Source organism: Ruditapes philippinarum, unplaced genomic scaffold (assembly GCF_026571515.1).
Source record: "Ruditapes philippinarum isolate M1 unplaced genomic scaffold, ASM2657151v2 ctg1500_1_1_1_1, whole genome shotgun sequence".
Classification (NCBI taxonomy): domain Eukaryota; kingdom Metazoa; phylum Mollusca; class Bivalvia; order Venerida; family Veneridae; genus Ruditapes; species Ruditapes philippinarum.
In genome coordinates, this window is record NW_026857904.1 from 67,940 (window position 1) to 91,653 (window position 23,714).

The 23,714-nt window shown below is 33.1% G+C and overlaps 2 protein-coding genes across 2 annotated transcripts in view; one reads left to right on the plus strand and one right to left on the minus strand.

Moving 5' to 3' along the window:
- The window catches only part of LOC132751463 (probable ATP-dependent RNA helicase DDX27), a gene marked incomplete at its 3' end in the record, with an annotated part of 71,702 nt that overhangs the window by 14,224 nt on the left and 33,764 nt on the right, over window positions 1–23,714 (plus strand). The window contains 7 exon segments of the mRNA XM_060741618.1: window positions 222–395; window positions 943–1,093; window positions 1,446–1,545; window positions 2,058–2,199; window positions 2,853–2,989; window positions 4,034–4,132; window positions 5,390–5,472. Of these exon segments, the coding sequence (XP_060597601.1) occupies window positions 222–395; window positions 943–1,093; window positions 1,446–1,545; window positions 2,058–2,199; window positions 2,853–2,989; window positions 4,034–4,132; window positions 5,390–5,472 (886 nt within the window).
- LOC132751467 (uncharacterized) lies at window positions 15,603–21,639 on the minus strand. The gene is made up of 2 exons (XM_060741621.1): window positions 21,149–21,639; window positions 15,603–17,838 (listed from the first exon to the last, which is right to left on the minus strand). Exon 2 carries the CDS (start codon window positions 17,835–17,837, stop codon window positions 16,344–16,346), a length of 1,494 nt encoding a protein of 497 aa, XP_060597604.1. The 5' UTR covers window position 17,838; window positions 21,149–21,639; the 3' UTR covers window positions 15,603–16,343.

The window sequence follows — 23,714 nt, forward strand, 5'->3', positions numbered from 1 at the left end:
CTGTTTGAAAATACTTGCATAATAAGTTCATTGAATAAGAAAGTAAGTCCTTGCTGGAATTTTGAGGTGATATGTGTATTTCAACAATTAAAAGCTCTTTCATCATAATGTTCCATTTCCTTCTAATTGTCATTGAATTGTTTTTCCATAAGAAGCAGCTTCTTCAAAAGTATCAAAGTATTCACAGATTCTGATCATTTCTTTTATGATTGTTTTTACAGGTAAAACTATAGCATTTATGTTACCAATATTAGAGAGATTATTGTACAAGCCAAAGCAGTCATCCGTGACGAGAGTGTTAATTCTTGTTCCTACCCGTGAGTTAGCTGTCCAAGTACATACTGTAGGCAAACAACTTGCCAACTACACAAACATTGAACTTATACTTGCCGCGGGTATGTTAAATATTAAGTTAATTTTTTTTCTTTGAAAATTGTATAACATGAGAAGTTACCTCCTTTTCCATTATTACCAATATCTATTAGTAAGGCATTATAAAGTCAATTGATTTTTACAAACTGGTATGTTTCCAGCTTGTTAGTGAAATCCCACAATTTATGCAATATTTTTTCAAGATTTTAAAGAAATGCGTTTTGTTTTTGAGAAAGTCCTTCTTGCCCATCAACAGTTAAAAGTTTTCATTTAGTGACATTTTGACATACGTAAAATATGTAAAAACATACATAAATTAAGTTTTCTCAGTATTTTCATATGAAGTTTTTAAGTGATTTGTCTTTGCCACGAGTGCAAAGCCTGGCCAACCTTTTCAACCATGACGTCTAAATAGGCTTTATACTGTCGACTGACTAACTTGAAATATTCATATTGATATCCCCCAAATTGATAATGAACAGTTCCAGTAATGGAAGCTGGACAAGTCCATTTATGAAATACAGCAGGGTGTTGGATGTATTAAGACTTACCTTTATGATATATATATAGGTGGTTTGGATATAAAACAGCAAGAAGCAGCTTTACGTTTAGGACCAGATATCGTCATAGCAACGCCTGGTCGATTGATAGATCATCTCCATAATTCACCTAGTTTCAACCTGAACAGTGTAGAAATCCTGGTCCTGGATGAGGCTGACAGGTAACCTTGAACTTATTGAACTAAGTGTATACACTTTGTTTTATTTTAGTTTAAACGTATTTATTTAAGCTTGATTGTGAAATAAGTTCTTCCAACTTGTATTAATTATCACTCTTGAGTCTTCTTCCTGGAACAGTCCAGTTCTGGTGTTAAATGCGGAAATATGGTAGCGACTCTAGAAAGGCCTGAACCCAAAAGCATTAGGCTACTACTTTTTATAACCTAACTCAGTACTGGTTTGTTCCAGGAACGGATTCAAGAGTGTTTCTTAAAAGCTGTAAGCTTCCTTCAAAACCAACTAAAATAAGTAAAGAAATTCTTTATTGAAATATGATTTTTTATTATCATGCAGAATGTTAGACGAGTATTTTGCTGAACAGATGAAGGAGGTGATACGACTATGTGCTCGTACCAGACAAACCATGTTATTCTCTGCTACCATGTCAGAACAAGTTAGTACCTTCATTGTTATGTATCATAGTTATAACTAAAACTTATTTAAGAGGCTACTTTTGATGAATGTTGCTTTTCCTTTATAAATATGTTATTCATACCTATGTGATTGTGCAGTATTCTGAACCAAACCTAATAAAACATGTAGTAAAAATATGTTTAGATCAAGAAAAGTTGTGTCTCTCTAAACAAAATAAATATGTTTGGAACAATCTTGATGTGATCAAAGTTGATACGCTGCTTTTCTTGAAAAAAAAAATAAAGTGAAAAAAAGATAAACTACATGTATGTGACTGCATTGCAGTTCACTAATTTTTGCACATGTTTATTTAAATGTAGATGTGTGTTGGAATTGTTGAGTAAAACATGCAGATATGTGCATGAATCGGATCACTTGATCATAAAAATACATGTACATCCAACTTGCTTTCACGCTGCATTTGGATACCTACCATTGTTATAATTATCAGATTTTCCTATAAAAGATTGATATTTTCTATGCGGATCATAGGTTAAAGATTTAGCTGCAGTGTCGCTAAACAAACCAGTGAAAGTATTTATAAACGAGAACACAGATACTGCCCTCGGTTTACGACAGGAGTTTATCAGAATACGAGGCAACAAGGAGGGTGATAGGGAAGCCATTGTTGCAGGTATGGATTATTATTTATGTAGCTAAGTCTGTAATTTCTTTAGTCTGACTACTCAGAGAATAGTAATAGTATGTTTAGATTTAGTGCGATGTCGACATAACGTCGCTTTTCCACGAAATCTTTTGTTTACGTTAATAACATAACGTCACTTCCTATGTATATAAATATCCAGTGTAAAGAAAGGAAATGAACAATTCACAATGCCTAGTTTACTCACAATTATGTCCTCACATAGTATGACAGTCCTACATATGCTGGTGTGTGTGTAACATTTGGTTTGGCAAAAAACATAATTAACCTCTGACAATATTCACTTATAAACCCAGACATGTCATTAAGGTTTAAAATTTTAAAGATTTCAATCAATATGTTTTAAAATAACAGATAAAATAATGATTAATTTTATATTTGTATTTGTGCTAAGTATGAATAGAACAAGGTAATTTAGCAACTAAAGCAAATGATACAAGTGAAGCAATCAACTCGGGGTAAGTTTTAAGGTTTATTTAATGATGATAACGGACGTTTGTGACTTCCACAAGTCTTCATCAGGGTTATAAAATAAACTATATTTAAGAATATTTGAAGTTTATAAGATAAAAAAAAGAAACTGGTATATGATGTTATTATTGTTATGCTATATCATATTTTAGCTCTGCTCGCTAGATCGTTCCCAGATCATGTCATCGTTTTTATACAAACAAAGAAACAAGCTCACAGAATGCATTTAGTGTTAGGATTGCTGGGAATAAATGTTGGTGAACTCCATGGCAACCTATCACAAGCTCAGGTAATCTTCATTCTCATATGAAATAATTATTCAACTTTTATTGTGTTGAAACTACAGTGATTGAGAAAATCAGGGAACTGGATTGATATGTCACATTTACAAGGGAAAAAAATCTGGTTGTCATTTTAATAGAATTGAAAAGAAGACCTACTGCAAAAATAATATTGAACTTGAAAGTTGTGGTTTCAAAAATATAGGAAAAAAATGAAAGTTAAAATCTTAAAAAATGAGGTACAAAATATTGTCATATAACTAATTATCATGTTTATAAAAATGGTTTGCTGAGAGGCGTATTATGCCTCTGAAACAACAAATATTTAATTCAACATGAGTTTTATAACATTAAAAATAATGATTTTAGCGTTTCAGAATGTGAAATAATTTGTCATAAAAGTAGCAGAATCTAATTAAGGTAGTATTTTGTTATCTATACAAAATACTAAAACACTTTTACTGTACTAATTGTCAAAAAGCCACAGAAGCAAAAGATGGTTCAGATAATTGGCCAATTAGTATCTTTACCAAAAATTAAAAGCTTTTGAGAAATAGAAATAAAAGCATTTTGGGATGTCATGGTCCTTTAAAAAGAATGTAAGAAAAAAGAGATTTTGATAATAAGTAGGTGTGCAATATTGTTTTTCAGATACAGTCTGATTTTGATAAACTTTTGTTTATGAAAAAAAAATTATGTTCTAAGGACAGTATAGGAATCAAAGGACATTTTATCCTAAGTATAATATCATTTCTTATACCTAAATAATGTGAAATATTCTGTTTTATCACAAACCTGTGACGCTTTTACGACTCCATAAAAATGGTATTGCACGCATACGTTTTGACATGACATCATTTTTGTCATATAAACATGTTGAATAAAATAATATTGTGCTTGCCAGAGGCTCGCATAATATAATTTTAATCAACTTGTTCAATAAATTCAGTTTTAAACTTACACTCATTCAATATCCTCTATCAATGAATAAAGTAGACACCAAAATAAATGCAAAAACATTTTGTTATACTTCTTATTGTTTCATTTATTAGAGGTTAGAGACATTAAAAAGGTTCAAAGACTCAGAAGTAGATGTGTTATTAGCAACAGATCTTGCTGCACGTGGTCTAGATATTGAAGGTGTGAAAACTGTAAGTACCGCCCAGATAGCTTTTTACACAATACCTACTTTTCTTCTCCTAATGTGAACATAAAAAGTCAGATCAATACCTTTCTGACTAGATCCATAGATAAGCATTAAATTTCATTGATTGCCAAAACCTTGAATTTGTTACAACATTTGTTGAACAGTTTTGTTTATGAGGGGCCTCCATGGTTGTGTGGTTCAGACTTCTGATGAAGAAAGAATCTTTTGCAACCAGCAGCTGTTCAAAATCTGGCAGTATGTTTAGGTTCTGTGGTGTCAGGATGCTAATAAAATAGTTTGTGAAAAGTAAATGGTTCATCTCTGGTCCTTGAAAGTGACAGGTTCTTGTCTGTGCCTAAAGAATATATATGCCAAGTGATTTCTGTTCCGAGTCTGAAATATCATACCAAGTGATTCCAGCCCTAGTCTGAAAGAATATACAAAATGGTTTCTGCCCTAGTCTGAAATAAGGTACCAAGTGGTTCCTGCTAGACCCTGAAATAGCATACAAAGTGGTTCCTACTTGAGTCTGAAAGAACATACCAAATTGTTCCAGCCCTAGTCTGAAATAGCATACCAAGTTGTTCCAGCCCTAGTCTGAAATAACCCACCAGATGGTTCCTGCTCTAGTCTGAAATAACATACCAAATGGTTCCTGTCTGAGTCTAAAATAACATACCAGATGGTTCTTGCCTGAGTCTAAAATAACATACCAGATGGTTCTTGCCTGAGTCTAAAATAACATACCAGATGGTTCTTGCCTGAGTCTAAAATAACATACCAGATGGTTCTTGCCTGAGTCTAAAATAACATACCAGATGGTTCTTGCCTGAGTCTAAAATAACATACCAGATGGTTCTTGCCTGAGTCTAAAATAACATACCAGATGGTTCTTGTCTGAGTCTAAAATAACATACCAGATTGTTCTTGCCTGAGTCTAAAATAACATACAAAGTGGGTCCTGTCTGAGTCTGAAATAATATACCAAATGGGTCCTGCCTGAGTCTAAAATAACATACCAAATGGTTCCTGCCTGAGTCTGAAATAACATACCAAATGTTTCCTGCCCTAGTTGTTCCTGCCCTAGTCTGAAAGAATATACAAAATGGTTCCTGCCCTAGTCTGAAATAACCCACCAAATGGTTCCTGTCCTAGTCTGAAATACTGTGCCCTGGCCTGAAAGAATCCACCAATAAGCATGTTGGGTGCTCCTCCACTAGTTTAACCTATAATTGTTGATGTGTTATTGTATATATTTCAGGTGATAAATTTTACCATGCCAAATACAGTGAAGCATTATGTACATAGAGTTGGTAGAACGGCTAGAGCTGGTAAAAGTGGAAGGTAACTTTTTATATAATTTTCGTAAAAGTATTTTAGGCTTATAATGCCTCAAAAATTAACATTTTTCTTTTATTCTTGGAAAAGGGCTTTAGATGTTGAGCATGTTTTAATACTGGATTAAAAGTTTATAAGAAGCTCGCCACCAGAATAAAGTAGTAATGAATGTGAAATAATTTGTTTTTAAAAAACAAATTTTCGGCAGAATTTTAGTTCATTTTCAATGTAAATATTATGTTCATAAACCACAAAGGAAAATTCAAGTTGAGTGTCATCTAAAATTCTTGTGTATTATCAATCAAATTTTTGGGTTAAGGGGTCAAATTAGAGATGCTGAGTAATAGAAAATTAAATTTTAAAGGGACTCCATTGATTTTTTTTTTTTTTTTTTTTAGAATAATTATTCTAATTGTGAAAAAAATACCAAAATGGAAAAGTGTTATAATAAGGAGGCGATACAGTTAGGTGTGCTCAATCTTCCCATGAGCCGCTAAGTTTCAAGGTTATTCAATAAAGTCAGGCTATGAATAGCACAAAGAAATGATTTTCAATTTATTACTGACTTTATTTCTTAATTATCTTTTGCATATCTTTCCATTTAAATACTTCTGCTGATCTGTATAAGTAATTCAAAATTTATGTTTTTAAGGCTTTGGGACCTCAGTGGAGTTCCTTTAATACAGTAAAAATCTCCTCCGTACATGAAAATGTAACATATTCTACCAGTATATATAGAAGGGATATGGATTAGGATTATTCAAGTTTTATTTGGCAACTGATAATTTACATATTTCGCACAAGCATTTTAAATTAATTTGAAAATAATATTAACATTTATATTTGAATTAAAAATGAGATGAATAAAATTATATCATGAGAGCCTCTAATGATACAATACTCTTTTTATCACATATTCAAAATAAGAACTGTTAACGATAAAAATAATCACCTTTTCATTGACTCACTTATGGTGTAATGCTAACATTTAGGGTGTCTTTACATTATGCAAATACGAAGTCGTTAAAGTGCATGGGCATGTGATAAACAATCATGTTTTTTTGTTTTGACTGAATTTCCAGGCCATTTTTATGCCCCCACAATGTGGGAGCATATAGCGTTGCACTTGTCCGTCCGTCCGTACGTCTGTCCGCACTACCGAATAAGGATAGGGGGCCTTCTAACTGTAAACAGAACAAAAGAGAACAATAGAGTTCATTCCGTAACAATAGAGTAAGGGGCCATTGGCCCTCTATTAAACAATAGAAAATAACAAAAAAAATGGCCCCTTATTCCATTTCGGCCGGCCGGCCGTCCGTCCATTCGTCTGTCCGTACGTCCCGAAATCTTGTGAACGCAACTCCTCTTAAACCGGATGGCAGATTTTGCTTAAACTTCCTGGGATGAACAACCTTAATGTGTAAATGGTAATAAAGGAAGGAATTTTTGCTGCGACCAAATTTAACAGAATTATGGCCCTTTGTTGATTTTTTCACTTTATACAATGTAGAAATTTTGTGAACGCAACTCCTCTTAAACCGGATGGCAGATTTTGCTTAAACTTCCTGGGATGAACAACCTTAATGTGTAGATGGTAGTAAAGGAAGGAATTTTTGCTGCGACCAAATTTAACAGAATTATGGCCCTTTGTTGATTTTTTCACTTTATACAATGTAGAAATTTTGTGAACGCAACTCCTCTTAAACCGGATGGCAGATTTTGCTTAAACTTCCAAGGATGAACAACCTTAATGTGTAGATGGTAGTAAAGGAAGGAATTTTTGCTGCGATCAAATTTAACAGAATTATTAGTGTAGGAAATGAACTAGTAAATCATGCATATTTTGGGGGTCAACCAGTCTATGTCTAGGAACAATAAGTTTTATATACCAAAATGTTCACAAGGGTTCGTAGAATACGAAACGATATTTCATTTTAACCCAAATGGTCGGACAATCAAGAAATCCAAGATGGCGTCCAAGATGGCCGCCAAAATTCCTCAAAAACAGTAATTATCATTAATTGGCCAATGTTTTCAAGAATTTCAAAGTTACTTTTGTCTTCACATATAAATATGATAGAAAATACATGTTTACCGTAAATAAATTGGTTTTTGTCCACTTTTATGTGAGAAATATAAAATATTTGAAAGAATATCATGGAAAATGTATAAAAAATAACCTAAAAATTAAATTTTATATAAATTTTCATTTCCATGACAACATATTTCAATTTTTATTTCCATATTGTACTTTTTTGCAAGAGTACAACTTCAACTCTTATCATTTATGACAATTTTAATGTTTATTGACATTTTTCTTATGGACGCATTATGATTTTAAACGGGTGGGGTATAATTAAATTCAGCTGAAATTTACATCTCTAAAATTGCGTCTAATTCTTATGATTGAATGCCCAAATTATTGGGTTTTTTTTCACGTAGACTTCCTTGTTTTCTCTGAAATAAATACAAAAATGTGATGTTTAAAAATACATTGAAATTTCCATCAGTTTTCATGGTTGCCATGGTAACATGTTATAGAAAATAGGCTAAATCTTTCCTTTAAAGATATTTTTGCAACTTTACAAAATATATATATACATCATAATCACAATACTTTTCAAATGACATTCTTAATTGACCGTGGTTATAACAATAAGTATAGAAATCAAAAAATTCATTCCCTTGATGATACTTTGCTTTTAAAATAATACTGTGTCGGTGTGACGTAAAACCCAACCAAACAAATAAAATAATAATACTGCAGACAATTTTTGTTTAAATAAAGACGATGCTGTTAAAGGTTACAAAAATATAAATCCAACTTAGTTTTACTCTTTTTTTTTACTTCATCATTATGTATATAATGACATATATTGCAGGATTTGTTTAAATACAGTTCCACATGCATATTTTAAAGAGGTTTCATAGTACTCGGATATGATTAAATTTGAATATGTCTAAAATCAAAGCCACATTTGCATCCTCTTTCAAATTGCGTGTAATTATACAATGTTCTTTAAGAGAATTAAGAACTAAAGATTTCATTTTTGTGTTTATTCAGACTTCATTGTTCCAGTTTTTGATGTTTTGGGCAGGTCAGTCAAAATGTTTGTAATAATCACAAACAGAACACAACAATTATTTAGTAACTGTTTTGTTTTTACCAATATAGTTTATATTATGTGGATATCAAAATCATTTGACAAACTTATCCAAATTACCACTTTAATCTTTGAGGAAGACGTCACCTAAATTTCTTACATATATTTCGAAATTCAAATCTAGAAGCAAATTATGTAATAATGACATTAATTAATGTTCAGCATTTTACCAATATTTCTGAGAATTTTGGTACGAATTTTGATACAGAAATTCTGAACTGTCCTCACTTACAGCGCTTACATACATGTATAAGAGAACTTGACACACTATTTAGTGGTGAAGTAATAGTTTTAACTTCTTAAATTGAAAAGGAATAAGAGTTGTGATCTTAACAACTACAAGTTTTATTGATGCTTAAGAGTTTATTTCTACGGTGGCACAAAGGTGACATGTGTGTGTTTTTATTTATCTCGTGGCCACAATAATCTATGTCGTGGCCACGAGTTACTAAGTCGTGGCCACGAGATAGCTAAGTCGTGACCATGAGATACTATGTCGTGGCCACTAGTTACTAAGTCGTGGCCACGAGATAGATAAGTCGTGTCCATGGGATACTATGTCGTGGCCACGGATTACTAAGTCAGATTACACCATTTTTTGAATTTCCCTTATTAACTAGGCGTGTGTTATAGTAAAAGGATGCCCCTTTTTTCTAGCCTGTAAAAGTGCCACTTATTCAACTTATTGAATGTTCATTAATTTTACATTTAGCATCACTGTGACCCAGATTTTTGACCCAATGCCTCGAAATTATTAGGTGCCATCTACTGATCAGGTGCAATGATCTTTCTGGGTTATATAAACCATGGCTTATCCCTTCTAAATTATTCATCAGACAAGGATTTTACCTAATAGGCTATCTACTGTCCATGGGCAATGTCCTTTCCAAATAAAATAAACCAGGACTTATTCCTTCTCGTGTATCGTATAAACAAGGTTAACAGGCCGTAGTACATACAAACTGACCAGTTCGATAACAAAATTTGTCCCAAAAAAGAGCTATAGTCAAAAATAATGTCTGATGGGCCTTGGAAGGTGACTTTCTAATATGATCCTAAATACAAGTTCAAAGTGAATATCTTAAGTATTTTCAAAGAATCATGTTGCTTGTAAAAGTAAGTTGTTAAGTTTAAAAAATTCATAATATATATATAGTGTATTCTGATTGATAAATTATCTCGTCGCCACGACTAAGCTATGTCGTGGCTACGACTTAGTAACTCGTGGCCACGACATAGTATCTCAAGCCCATGACTTAATTATCTCGTCGCCACGACTTAGCTATCTCGTGGCTACGACTTAGTAACTCGTGGTCACGACATAGTATCTCAAGCCCATGACTTAATTATCTCGTCGCCACGACTTAGCTATCTCGTGGCCACGACTTAGTATCTCGTGGCCATGAGATAAATAAACACACACACACACACATGTCACCTTTGTGCCACCGTAAATATCTATTGTAAATGTACTTACAAAATATTTTCATTGTTGTTACGAAATTGGATTTACAAATTGTGCAAAAATAGCACTATCTTTATGGACTCTCAGTTCGGATTTCGCGAGGGCCATAATACTAAGTATGCAATCTTAATTCTTCACTCAGTGATACAAAAAGCCCGTTTGTCACTTCTAAACTCTGGTGTATATTTATTAATTATGAAAAAGCGTTTGATACAGATATTCGCGACGCTCTTTGGAAACAATAACTTAATTCAGCTATTAGCTTTAAGATGATCTCCATGATTAAAACAATTTTAGTAAAGTAAAAATGTGTCTAATCTAATCCAAATATGCCAATTTCCGATATTTGTTTCATGTCACCACAGGCCAAATGCGAGGGGAGTAACATTCATTTCTCCTTTGTTTTATTATTTTTTTTTAAATGATACCACTAATAATGTAGATCTTTACAGTATGAAGTAAAATGACTGTATTATGCATCCAGTGTACCTCATTTTGTTTGCAGACGATATTGTACTCTTTATCAGTCAGCTTACAAGTTAAATCAAAATATGTTACATCCCTACCCCTACTAAACATTGGCTCTTTCACATGTTGGTGATTTATTTATATGATACCCATAAACGCTGAAAAAGATTAACATATTTTCTAAAAATATCCGACTTTAAAAGAATATGCTCGTTTGTTTTTTAAAAATCGAAAACTGCTATACCATACAGAACATTTTTCTCATCATTTTGGATGCAATATCGATACGAAATACCCGAACATGGAGTTGCAAGAGTTTTTGTCAAAAATCAACTCACATGTTTTCCTTTACAAGGAGAAAAGTTACATTAGTTAATATAAATTACTTTCATCATGTTCATAAAATGTTTTAAGTGTGGCATAATTTTGCCAAAGCAATTCAACACGATTTAAAAGTTACTGTAAACATTGAACAAAAGGATGAATGGTTGACGTACCAGACCGGCGAAAACCAATATAAGAAAACACATTGAATAACCAAGTTCCAAAAGACAAATATTAATTATTTAGATTAAAGAAGCATTTTTGCAAATAAAGAATTCTACACATATGAAATCATTAAAAAGAACATTAGTTTTTTCTCTTGAAAGTCCAATTAGTGATGAAGGAGTAATTGAAAATGGCACATTTTATACTTTTTACAGATATACGAATATAGCAGATCCTATCTCAAACAATTTGAAGATTCTTTTTTTAATTTAACCATGAACTTCAATTGGCATAATTGCACAAACCTATTCTTACTGAATGGTTGGGTTGGCACCATCACATTTCTGATTGCGCAAACACCATATCGGTGGCTCCATCACATTTGAATTTATTGATTTACCTTTTCTTACTTTAATATATCTCATAATTTTATATTCATAAACTTCATTTCTTCAAGTGATAAGCGTGTTACATGCTCTAAAACAATTATTTAAACAACAGATATTTTTAGAAACTGTGTTTACCTTCTCCAGCAATGTTTTGCATTAAACACATTACCAAAAGAGCCACCGTTTAGTATGGGTGTGTTTAGATTGATCGGGTGTTAAATTCGCACATACAGCAAGAGTTGTGATTTTGTCTGACCATGCTTTAAGAGCTTATCATAACCTTTTATAGTCATTTGAATCAAGTTAGATATCAAAACTAAATTGCATTTATTTGATTGTACTGTTGCTCCATATTATTATGTGGTTCTTATAAAATGAAAGAAATCGACCTGCTGGATATCGGATTGTGCTTAAATATTTTGGGAGTACCAGATTTGCATGTGTATGGAGAACTTTTAAAGATTAAAAGATATAACATTATAGATGTTTAAGGCCAATTTCTTGCCCTTTAATCAAAAAGTTTCTTTTCTGCTTTCAACTAATAGCAGACTGGAGCAATGATGTCTGAATACATAAAAATGAAACTTTTAGGTCATAGTACTCATACTCTGAAAGAACGTTGTATAATTATAAACAATCTGAGTGTAGACACACATTATCTTGGTTTTGAACATATTCAAGTGGCAAATTTAAGCATATCCGAGTACTATGACACTTGTTTAATATTCATACGAGACTGTACTTAATCTTAAACATAGCCTTCAATTTATTTCGGTATATACATATAATAATGATAAAACAACATTAATAATAATAACTACTTGGATTTATGACAATGTTATGTAACCTTTTACAGCATCATCCAATGTAATCTGCAGTAGATCTAGGCCTATTATTACAAATCGTGAGGTGTCAAGAGAAGACCATTAATTTATTATTACACCTATGGTCATTTGAAAAATGTGGTGATTATGAATCATTCAAAGTTTGTAAAAAGTTGCTTAAATGCGTTTAAGGGTTTATTTCTATAAGGTAAGATTTATATTTCTATAAAATGATATCTTTTTATAAAATGTTACCATGGTAACCATGAAAACTGATGGAAATTTCAATATTTGCTAACATCACACTTTCTATTATATGTATTTCAGAGAAAACAAGTCAGTCAACAACACAACAAATAAAAAAAATTGGAAAATAAATTATCAGAAATAAACGCAATTTTAGAGATGTAAATTTTAGCTGAATTTAATTATACCCCACCCGTTTAAAATCATAATGCGTCCATAAGAGAAGTGTCCATAAACATTAAAATTGACATAAATGATAAGAGTTGAAGTTGTATTTTTGCACAAAAGTATAATATGGAAATAAAAATTGAAATGTGTTGTCATGGAAATGAAAATTTATATTAAATTTAATTTTTAGGTCATTTTTAATACATTTTCCATGATATTCTTTCAAATATTTTATATTTCTCCCATAAAAAGTGATCAAAAACCAATTTAATTTACAATAAACATGTGTTTTCTATCATATTTATATGTAAAGACAAAAGTGACTTAGAAATTCTTTTAAAGAATTGCCAAATAATGATAATTAATGTTTTTGCGAATTTTGGCGGCCATCTTGGACGCCATCTTGGATTTCTTGATTATCCGACCATAAGGATTAAAATGAAATATCATTTCGTATTCTACGAACCATTGTGAACATTTTGGTATATAAAACTTACTGTTCCTAGACATAGACTGGTAGGGTCCTACTAACCGGTCCTCGTTTCCTACACTATATGGCCCTTTGTTGATTTTTTCACTATATACTATGTAGAAATTTTGTGAACGCAACTCCTCTTAAACCGGATGGAAGATTTTGATTAAACTTCCAAGGATGAACAACCTTAATGTGTAGATGGTAGTAAAGGAAGGAATTTTTGCTGCGACCAAATTTAACAGAATTATGGCCCTTTGTTGATTTTTTCACTATATACCATATAGAAATTTTGTGAATGCAACTCTTCTTAAACCGGCTGGCAGATTTTGCTTAAACTTCCAAGGATGATCAACCTTAATGTGTAGATGGTAGTAAAGGAGGGAATTTTTGCTGCGACCAAATTTAACAGAATTATGGCCCTTTGTTGATTTTTTCACTATATACCATATAGAAATTTTGTGAACGCAACTCCTCTTAAACTTGTTGGCAGATTTTGCTTAAACTTTCTGGGATGAACAACCTTATTGCGTAGATGGTAGTCAAGAAAGGAATTTTTGCTGCTACCAAATTTAACAGAATTATGGCCTTTTGTTGATTTTTTCACTATATACCATATATATGTTGTCAGTGGGGGCATCCGTGTCCTTTTGACACAGTTCTAGTTTGACTATCAGTTTTCAATTTAATTAAACAAGCTTGAATGTCAGCAAATGATGCAATATACATTAAACTGTCAAAATCACACAACACTAAACATATTAAAGATAAAAATGAATTGTGAAATGTCCGTCTGCTAAGCTAATTAGGAAGAGCATCAGATTTGTAATCAAGGGTTGCTTGTTCAATCCTTGGGCACTGCTGATTAAGAAAGCATGTGGGATTATTCTGTCACTTATAGAGAAGATTGTAATTGCTGATAAGCTATCTGGTGAATCAATATTCTCATGGATTTTTTCTAAATTATGGCATTTTTTGAATTCCAAATATGTTTTTTTTTGCAACATCAATCTTCATAATTAGTCCCCTACCGGTTTAACCGGAGGGGACTTTAGGTTTACCCTCCGTCCGTCTGTCCGTCCGTCTGTCCGTCTGTCTGTCCGTCCGTCAGTCTGTCCGTCCACAAAACTGGATCCCGCGATAACGCAAAAAGTACTGAAAATATTTTTATGAAACTTGATATATGGATAGATGGCAGTATGGAGATTATGCACGTCTTTTTTTTTTCTTCCTATGTTGAAAATTCTGGTTGCTATGGCAACAAATAGTCTGAAAATATGGCAAATTTAACACATAAACTGGATCCAGTGATAACTCAAAAAGTACTGAAAATATTTTTATGAAACTTGAAATATGGGTAGATGGCAGTCTGGAGATTATGCACATCTTTTTCTTTTCTTCCTATGTTGAAAATTCTGGTTGCTATGGCAACAAATAGCCTGAATTTCAAGATTTCTGATTTAAATTTTTCAGCTTTTTCACTATATGTTCTTTATTTCTTAAGGTGTTTACTTCAAACTTTAAATATAAGTTCCTGGTCATCAACCACATCATATGTGACAAGGTTTATAACTCTAGCACAAAAAATATCAATATTACCTTCCTTGAACTTAGATTTTTTAGGGGAAAAAATGTTGTCTTTTTTAAATAACTTCTTTATTTCCTAATGTATCTACTTCAAACTTCATATATATGTTTCTTATTATCACTCGACATTTTTGAGAAGGTTAAATACTCTAGCAAGACTATTTCCAGAATTATGTCCCCCTTGAACTTAGACTTTTTTCGAGAAACTGGTATTTTTACTCCAACTTCTTCATTCCTTATAGGATTTACTTTAAAATCCCACATCGTTATAATATGACAAGGTTGTATAAACATAATTTCCTTACTAAGCATGGAAACTTAACACATTACTGTGATATAGACAAACTTATTTTATTATGTTTTGTGGTCGATATTTTCAAATACAGACTTCATCCTCAAATTCATTATAAATGGCAATACACAGGAGTGTATGACAATTAAAGAACTTTTTGAGGGACCGGTAGGGGACTACTGTATTGCCCGCAATACTATCAAATGCTTGTTATTGAAGGTTTTCATTTGAAACTAATGCATGTCTTTGGGATCATAATTGGAAGTCGGTATCCAAGGCCGATGACATGGAATTTGTCTGAATTATGGCCTATTGTAAATTTAGAAAAGTTTTTGTTTAAGTTTCGCTTGCAACATTAATCTTTCATAAAACTACTTATTGTATTCACTTGCAACCTGATTCCTGCTTTTTGAATTACAATTTATGATCACTTTCTACGACCCATAACTCTGGCATGGATTTTGAATGAAATAAGGTCCTTTGTGAATATAACAAAATTTTTGGGTCTATAACTTATAACTATATCATTTGTATTTCTATGAATTAAATCTTTCTCTTTGTTATTTCCTACATTATCCAGGCCTTAATTTTACTATCATGTACAAAGAATGGTCATGCATGCTTTCCTATCATGTTCTGTTTTCAGCAAAATTTTCTATTGATCAATGTAGAAATCATTCTACATATATGAATCTTTGCAGCATTGTTACTGTTACGTATGTTCAGAGATTGAATGTAAATTTGGAGGGCATCATCATAGCGTTTCTCTTGCTCCATGCATTGCCCTAGTAAATTGAATGCTGTTTCTCTGTGTCCAAGGTTTAGCTCTGTTTTAACAGTTACATCCAACTTTAAAAGTGCTTCTCTTTGTTCTTGCTTTTTCTTGAGATGTCCATATATTTTGTATCTAAGAAAATATAGATAAGGGAGAGAATCCACCACGATCCAGTCCATCCAGCGGTCATCACTTTTTCTGTGTTTCTTATCTTCTTCTGTGGATCTGAACATTTCATAGATAAGTTCATGGGGAACACATTTGGCCTCAGTTGGCAGGTATCTAACGCAAAATGATGTGATATCTTTGATTAATTCTTCATTGCCTGTGTCTGCTTTTTCTGCAAATCCATCCCGTATTCTTTGTACTTTGTGGTCGTTGCATTTGCATACAATTTCAACAAAACATGTGTCATATTTTTGTTCTATTTGTTTGAGAATATTGTTTGACTCCACCAATGCACCAGAGCAGTATAAAGCAGATGCAAGCTTCAGTTTTCCAGATGACACATCTGAATTTGAACCTTCAGAAAACATGTCTAGTGTTCTTTTGATATAGCTTTCTTGTCCTCAAGCTCATTCGATGCCATAGTTGATGCTAATGATGAACACATGAAAGGTATGAGGAGTTTGTATGCTGACTTTTCAAGTTCATTCTCTGTTTTATGGCAAAGACCTTTCAATGTAGACACAGCAAATGTAAAGCATATTTGTGATCTGGAACGATCATATAGCATCATATCCCGTAAAAGGCTCTTGTGACGAATACTTAATTGTGCTGCAATATATCTCAAAAGCTGCTGTGATATTGTTTGGCAAATATTTCTTGGATGAATCAAGGTATTTTCTAAATTGCCAATTTTTTCAGATGCTTTTAGTTTTACAAATAATCTAATGCCAAGGCAGTCACAAGATATTTTAAGTAGATGCTTTATTAAAGTGTTCTGAAGCTCAGTTAGATCTGCAACAAGATTATTTTTCAGTCCTTCTGAAATTTTCCCTGCAAGCAAATTGTTTCCAGGTATGATAAAATGTGGACATTCTTCTGCCATGACAAAGACTTTCAGAAGATGTAGGCAAGATGTTAAACACTGAATTAAGTGATTCTCATTCCATCGTAATGAACTTTCATTATGTATGCAATGGAAAAGGACAGTTTTACATATGTAGCTTGAGATAGTTTTGGGATATTTTGGTTTAATGAATGTCTTGATTATCATCTTCATCAGGACATAACATCTCATTTGTGTGATATTTAAACTGAACATTAGGCATCTCTCAGCCAGACAAGTTGATATTCTCCATTCTAGGTCCTTGTACTGACTGTGTTTGCTGCTCACTGGTACAATGGTACAGCCTGTAGCCTCACATTCTCTTTTTATATCTTCTGCAGGCCAACCTTCTTTAACAAAACAAGCTTCCTTTGGCCAATCATTACAATGCCATGCTATTACATTATCTTCATCATTTTGAGCTGGATTTCCACAAAAGGAATGTGCAGGGCCATTCCTTTCATTATAGACAACTACTTTGTCATTAAAACAAGTGTTCTTCAACAACAATCGCCCTTTCCCATCTTTAAAAAAATCTCGTTCATCAAATGTTGTATCAGGATACGGAAACGAAATATTGCTTGATTGAACTTGTAACAAGCAATGGCTAGGAGCTGTGGTTTCATTTTGGACCATAAGTACATTCTGTGCACCGTCAATTCTGTTATTCCAATCTTGAATCACAATTAAATCATGATAACTGAAAAGAGTATCAATATCTAAATCAAGCTCGACAGTTGTTGATCCTTCTGACTGACTTCCCAGATTGTAGGTGGTTATTTTCTTTGACAGAATTCTGAGAACCGATGTGTCGACAACCTCCATTATCTTAAAGGACTTCCGTCTTTTCCTTATCACATTTCTGGTTAGTCCTATATCAGCCATGACCTCTGATAGTTTTACTGAGATGAATTCAGACGTAACCCCTGATAGGTCATGTGCCATAATTTCTGCCAGTTGGTCTAATAGATGCAGTGACATTCTGGAATAATGAAATCATTTTTAAGTACATAAGTGAATATTGTGGCATAAATGTATAACAATTATTCTTTACCATGATACATTTCTTTTCACAATATATTTTGAATAACAAATGAAGTTTATTATACCCTCACAAACAAAGTTAACAGTGTATATAGTAGTCAGCTTGTTGGCCAGTCAGTGAGCATGTTCAACTGAACAGGGATAGGGGGTGGGGGGCATCAAACTGTAAACAGAACAGAAGAGAACAAAGATATCATTCAGTAACAAAAGAGTAAGGGGCCATTAGCCTGCTATTAAAAAAAAAATAACACAAGAAATGGACCTTGTTTCATTTTGACCATCTGTCTATTAGCAGTTTTCATTCTGGTCTGTATCTTTTGAAATGGTTGAAGGAAATTGAAGCTACTTGACAAAAATGTTAGCCTTAATGAGACGATGTGCAGAGGGCAGGTTTGACCTTCCTCTGGTCAATGTCACACTTAGTTATTTTGTTTCAATTTCAAAATTTCATGTCCATTCTTTATCTGTTGAACTGATAGAAAGAAGTTAAAACTTTTTAGCAGAAATATAACTTATAATGAGGCCATGTACAGAACTTAGGTTTGGTCTTTTTGAGATCAAAATCGGATGGGATTGCTTTTTAGCTCACCTGTCACAAAGTGACAGGGTGAGCTTTTGTGATCGCTTTTCGTCCGTCGTCCGTCAGTAAACTTTTACTTTAAATGACATCTCCTCATAAACCACTAAGCCAATTTCATCCAAACTTCACAGGAATGATCCTTTGGTGGTCACTCAAAGAATTTAATTCCATGCAGAACTCTGGTTGCCATGGCAACCGAAAGAAAAAACTTTAGATATCTTCTTTTAAAAAACCATAAGAGCTAGAGCTTAGATATTTGGCATGAAACATCTTCTAGTGAATGTCTACTAAGTTTGTTCAAATAAAAGCCCTGGGGTCAAAATTGGCCCTGCCCCGGGGGGTCATTGATTTTCCCTATATGCATATAGTAAAAAATTAAAAATTCTTCTTTTAAAGAACCCAAAGAGCTAGAGCTAAGATATTTAGCATGAGACATGTTCTAATAAGTGTCTACCAAGTTTGTTCAAATAAAAGCCCTGGGGTCAAAATTGGCCCCGCTCCGGGGGGTCATTAATTTTCCCTATATGCGTATAGTAAAAGCTTAAAAAATCTTCTTTTAAAGAACTCAAAAGAGCTATGGCTAAGATATTGAGCATCAAACATGTTCTAATAGGTGTCTACCAAGTTTGTTCAAATAAAAGCCCTGGGGTCAAAATTGGCCCCGCCCCAGGGGGTCATTGATTTTCCCTATGTGCATAGAGTAAAAACTTAAAAAATATTCTTTTAAAGAACCAAAAGAGTTAGAGCTAAGATATTTAGCATGAAACATGTTCTAATAAGTGTCTACCAAGTTTGTTCAAATAAAAGCCCTGGGGTCAAAATTGGCCCTGCCCCGGGGGGTCATTGATTTTCCCTATATGCATATAGTAAAAACTTAAAAAATCTTCTATTATAGAACTCAAAGAGCTATGGCTAAGATATTTAGCATCAAACATGTTCTAAAAGGTGTCTACCAAGTTTGTTCAAATAAAAGCCCTGGGGTCAAAATTTGCACCGCCCCGGGGGTCATTGATTTTCCTTATATGTGTATAGCAAAATCTTAAAAAATCTTCTTTGAAAAAACCCTAATATCTATATTTAAGATATTAAGCATGAAACATCTTTTAGTGAGTGTCTACAAAGTTTGTTCAAATAAAAGACCTGGGGTCAAAATTAGCCCCGCCCCGGGGGTCATTGATTTTCTTTATTTGTGTATAGCAAAAACTCAAAATCTTCTTTGAAAAAACCCAAATAGCTAGAGTTTAGATATTAAGCATGAAACATCTTCTAGTAAGTGTCTACAAAGTTTGTTCAAATAAAAGCCCTGGGGTCAAAACTGGCCTGGCCCCAGGGGTGTCATTGTTTTTCTTTATATGTGTATAGCAAAAACTTAAAATCTTCTTTAAAAAAGTCCAATGAGCTAGAGCTTAGATGTTTAGCATGAAACATCTTCTTATGGGTGTCTACCAAGTTTGTGCAAATAAAAGCCCTTGGGTTAAATTGGCCCTGCAACGTTTGGGGGTTGGGGGGTTGGGTGGGCCTATATACAGGTGAGCGACCTCAGGGCCATCATGGCCCTCTTGTTTAAAGACTTGTATAGGAAAACGCATTTAAGTCTTCTTTTGTTTAACAACAATGCCAAGAAATGTAGCATTGCCTAGTGGTCCTCCATGAAAGTTATACAAGTCAAGACCCTAGGGTAAAAATTGCCCCCTGGGTGTTGCTTTGTTTACAAGTCTAGTAAAAATGCCTAAAAATCTTGTTTGGGAGAACAACACCAAGAGTTTAAAAAGACATGTACTATAGTTTAAATCTTCTGTGAAAGTACAATGACGAGAGCTTAGATATTTTGCATGAGGCATCACATTGTGGTCCTCGAGAAAATTTAAATAAATTATGTCCCTAAGGTTACAAATGGTCCCACTCCTTAGTCGGTAAGCTTATAAAGACTTATATAGTCAAAATAGATTAAAAAATAAATCTTCTTTAAAAGTACAATGCCAAGAGTTTAGATATTTTGCATATAGCATCAACTTGTGGTCCTCCATAAAAGTTATTTAAATTATTTACCTTGAGATCAAAATTGACACAGCCTAGGGGTGGTCACTTAGCTTACATAGGCTTGTATGAGAAAATACATTTATGTCTCAGTCTGTGAAACTGCACTGCCAAGAGCTTAGATATTTGTCATTAAGCATTAATAGTAACAGATTTCTGCAAATATTTAAAACATTATGATGCTTTGGATTTAAAAAAAAAAAGACAAATCCAATATGACTTCATTACTAAAATTGTATCAATGTATCTCAGGTTAGCGATCCAGGGCCATCATGGCCCTCTTGTTTGTAAAATATCCACTAGGAAATACTACATGCAAAATATCTTTACTGTAGACCTTATGGTGAAGATTTAGTTTTTTTTCTCTATATTATTCTATTATTATTTCTATATGTAAATCTGATAATTCTTTTGGTTGCCATAGCAACCGAGTATCTGACAACAATCCTGTTGTTTGGTTGTAAATCTGACTTTTGATTTTTGAGAAGACTTTTGAAATATATACCATCTAATCTATATAGCAGACAAACAAACGCAGACAAAACAATCGCTAGATGCCTTCAATCATAAATATTGCATTGGCATAAAAAACAAACAAAAATACAACAAATTTAATAGCATGAATAATTACCTTCTTATAGGTAAATTTCAGTATCGAGTCCCAAATCCTTCAAATTATAATGACTTTGAAATATACCTGTTTGTTCCAGATTAGATTTTTATTTTTATCTAATAAGAGGTTAAATTGGATAGATACAAAGTTATGTTACGTCTTTTGTCATACACATGTACTAGATTAGATAAATGCATTAAAGTCCAAAGTGCAGTTTCGTTTAAATTATCAGTTGTTTAGCTAGTAATTTTTATGCATATGAAAAAAAACATTATATTCTCTAAGAACATTTTCTAAAAGGGCGATGGGGGTGTTAAGTATTTAGAAAAAAAGGTAAATATTGTCAAAATAAAAAGAATGTTTGCTGTTTTTTTTTCTGCTGGGTCATTTTTAATGGAAGAACAAGCTATCCGTCTGTTAGCAGGTTTTCTTGTCAGGTCTGTATATTCTTTAACAGATGGAGGGAAACTGAAACTACTTGGCAGAAATGTAAACCATAATAAGACAATGTGCAGAGTACAAGTTTGACCTTTCTGAGGTCAAGGTCACACTTAGTCATTTTGTTTCACGATTCGTTCTGTATCTTTTGAACTGATAGAAAGAAATTAAAACTCTTTGGTAGAAATATTTTTTATATTGAGACAGTGTGCAGAACACAAGTTTGGACTTCCTACGATTAAAATTGGCCCCACCCCGGGGATTAATTGATTTATATACACCTACATAGGAGTTTTCGTGTCCGTTCTGTACCTTTTGAACTGGTGGAAAGAAATTCAAACTACTTGGCAGAAATATTCACAGACGCTTGAACATGATATGCCCCTGTTAACACTGTATTTGAAATATTATAATATTTAAACATGAATTGGACATCTGTTACAATGATAAAACTGGTTTGAAAACAATTTTTACAGGGCCGTGTCACATTGGGGGACAATATCTGATCCCCAAGCGTCTGTGGAAATAGTAACCATAATGAAACGATGTGCAGAGCGCAGGGTTGACCTTTCTCAGGTCAAATTCAAGGTCACACTTAGTCAATTTGTTTCAAAATCAAAATTTTGTGTCTGCTCTGTATCTTTGGAACCAATAAAAAGAAATGAAAACTTCTTGGCAGGAATATTACTTATACATGTATTAAGACGGTGTGAAGAACCCAAGTTCGGACTTAGAGATCAAAATTGACCCCGCCCCAGGGATTAATTGATTTATATAGACTTATATAGAAGTTTCGTGTCCGGTCTGTATCTTTTGAACCGGTGTAAAGAAATTGAAACTACTTGGCAGAAATGTTACTCATAATGAGACGATGTGCAGAGCCCAGGTCTGACCTTTTTCAGGTCAAGGTCAAATATAGTCATTTTGTACCAATTTTAAAATTTTCTGTCCACTCTGTATCTTTGGAACCGATAGAAAGAAATTAAACTTTTGGCAGGAATATTACTTATATTAAGACGGTGAGAAGAACACAAGTTTGGACTTACAAAGATCAAAATTGACCCTGCCCCAGGTATTACTTGATTTATATAGACTTGTGTAGGAAAACACATTTAAGTAATATTGAGTGAAACAACAATGTCTAGAGCTTAGATACTTAGCATGTAGAAATGCCTTATTAACCTTTACAAAACTGATACGAATCATGCCCCTTGGTTCATTATTGGCCCCGTCCCAGCAGTCACTTGATTTATAAAGACTTATGTAGGAAAAACACATATACAGACTTATTGACTACGTTGCCCAGAGAGCTTAGATATTTAGCATAAACACATTTAAGTTTTATTTTGGTGAAATCATTGCTTAGAGTTTAGATATTTGACATGTAGCATTGCCTTATTGTCCTCTACAGAGCTGGTATTACTCATGCCCCTTGGGTCAATGTTGGCCCCGCCCTATTAAGTCTTGTATGAGAAAACACATTTCAGTCTTATTTTGTGAAAGCAGAATGCCAAGAGCAAAGATTTTTAGCATGTACCATTACCTTGTGAAATTTATGTTATTTATGCCCCAGGGGTCAAAATTGGCCTACCTGGGGTCACTTGATTATAGCAAAACACATTGTCTGATTGTGTGAAACTACAGAGGCCAGAGCTTAGATATTTGGCAGCATCAATTTGTAGATTTCTACAAAAATATATTAACCATGACCCTCAGGTCAAAATTTTCACTTACTTTAACTAGACTAAGGAATACACATTTCTTTGTGGATAAATATTATACCTCTATATACATGTATGTGTAGCATATAGCATTGCCTTATAGACCTTTATAAAAGTTGTATGAATCATGCACTTAGGGTAAAAAATACCTCCACCCTAGATGTCATATAGTGTCATAAGGATAATTAAGATGTTTCATTAATTAAGATAAAACATTTTTCAGACAAGTTCTTTGATATGGTCTCTTACTGTAATTGAAACATTATTTTTGATCATTCGAACAAATTTACATTTGGGCGTATATTACCGTGCTTTTGCATACTCTTGTTCAAGAAATACTGAAGCTATTGTCATGACCCACTAACCTGTGGCTGCACTAGTTAATGCACACAGATATGACTTTATTATGGTTATTTACTTCAATA

Coding starts and splice junctions, on each gene's coding strand:
- LOC132751467 (XM_060741621.1), bottom strand. CDS start 17,837: ATGTCACTGCATCTATTAGACCAACTGGCAGAAATTATGGCACATGAC.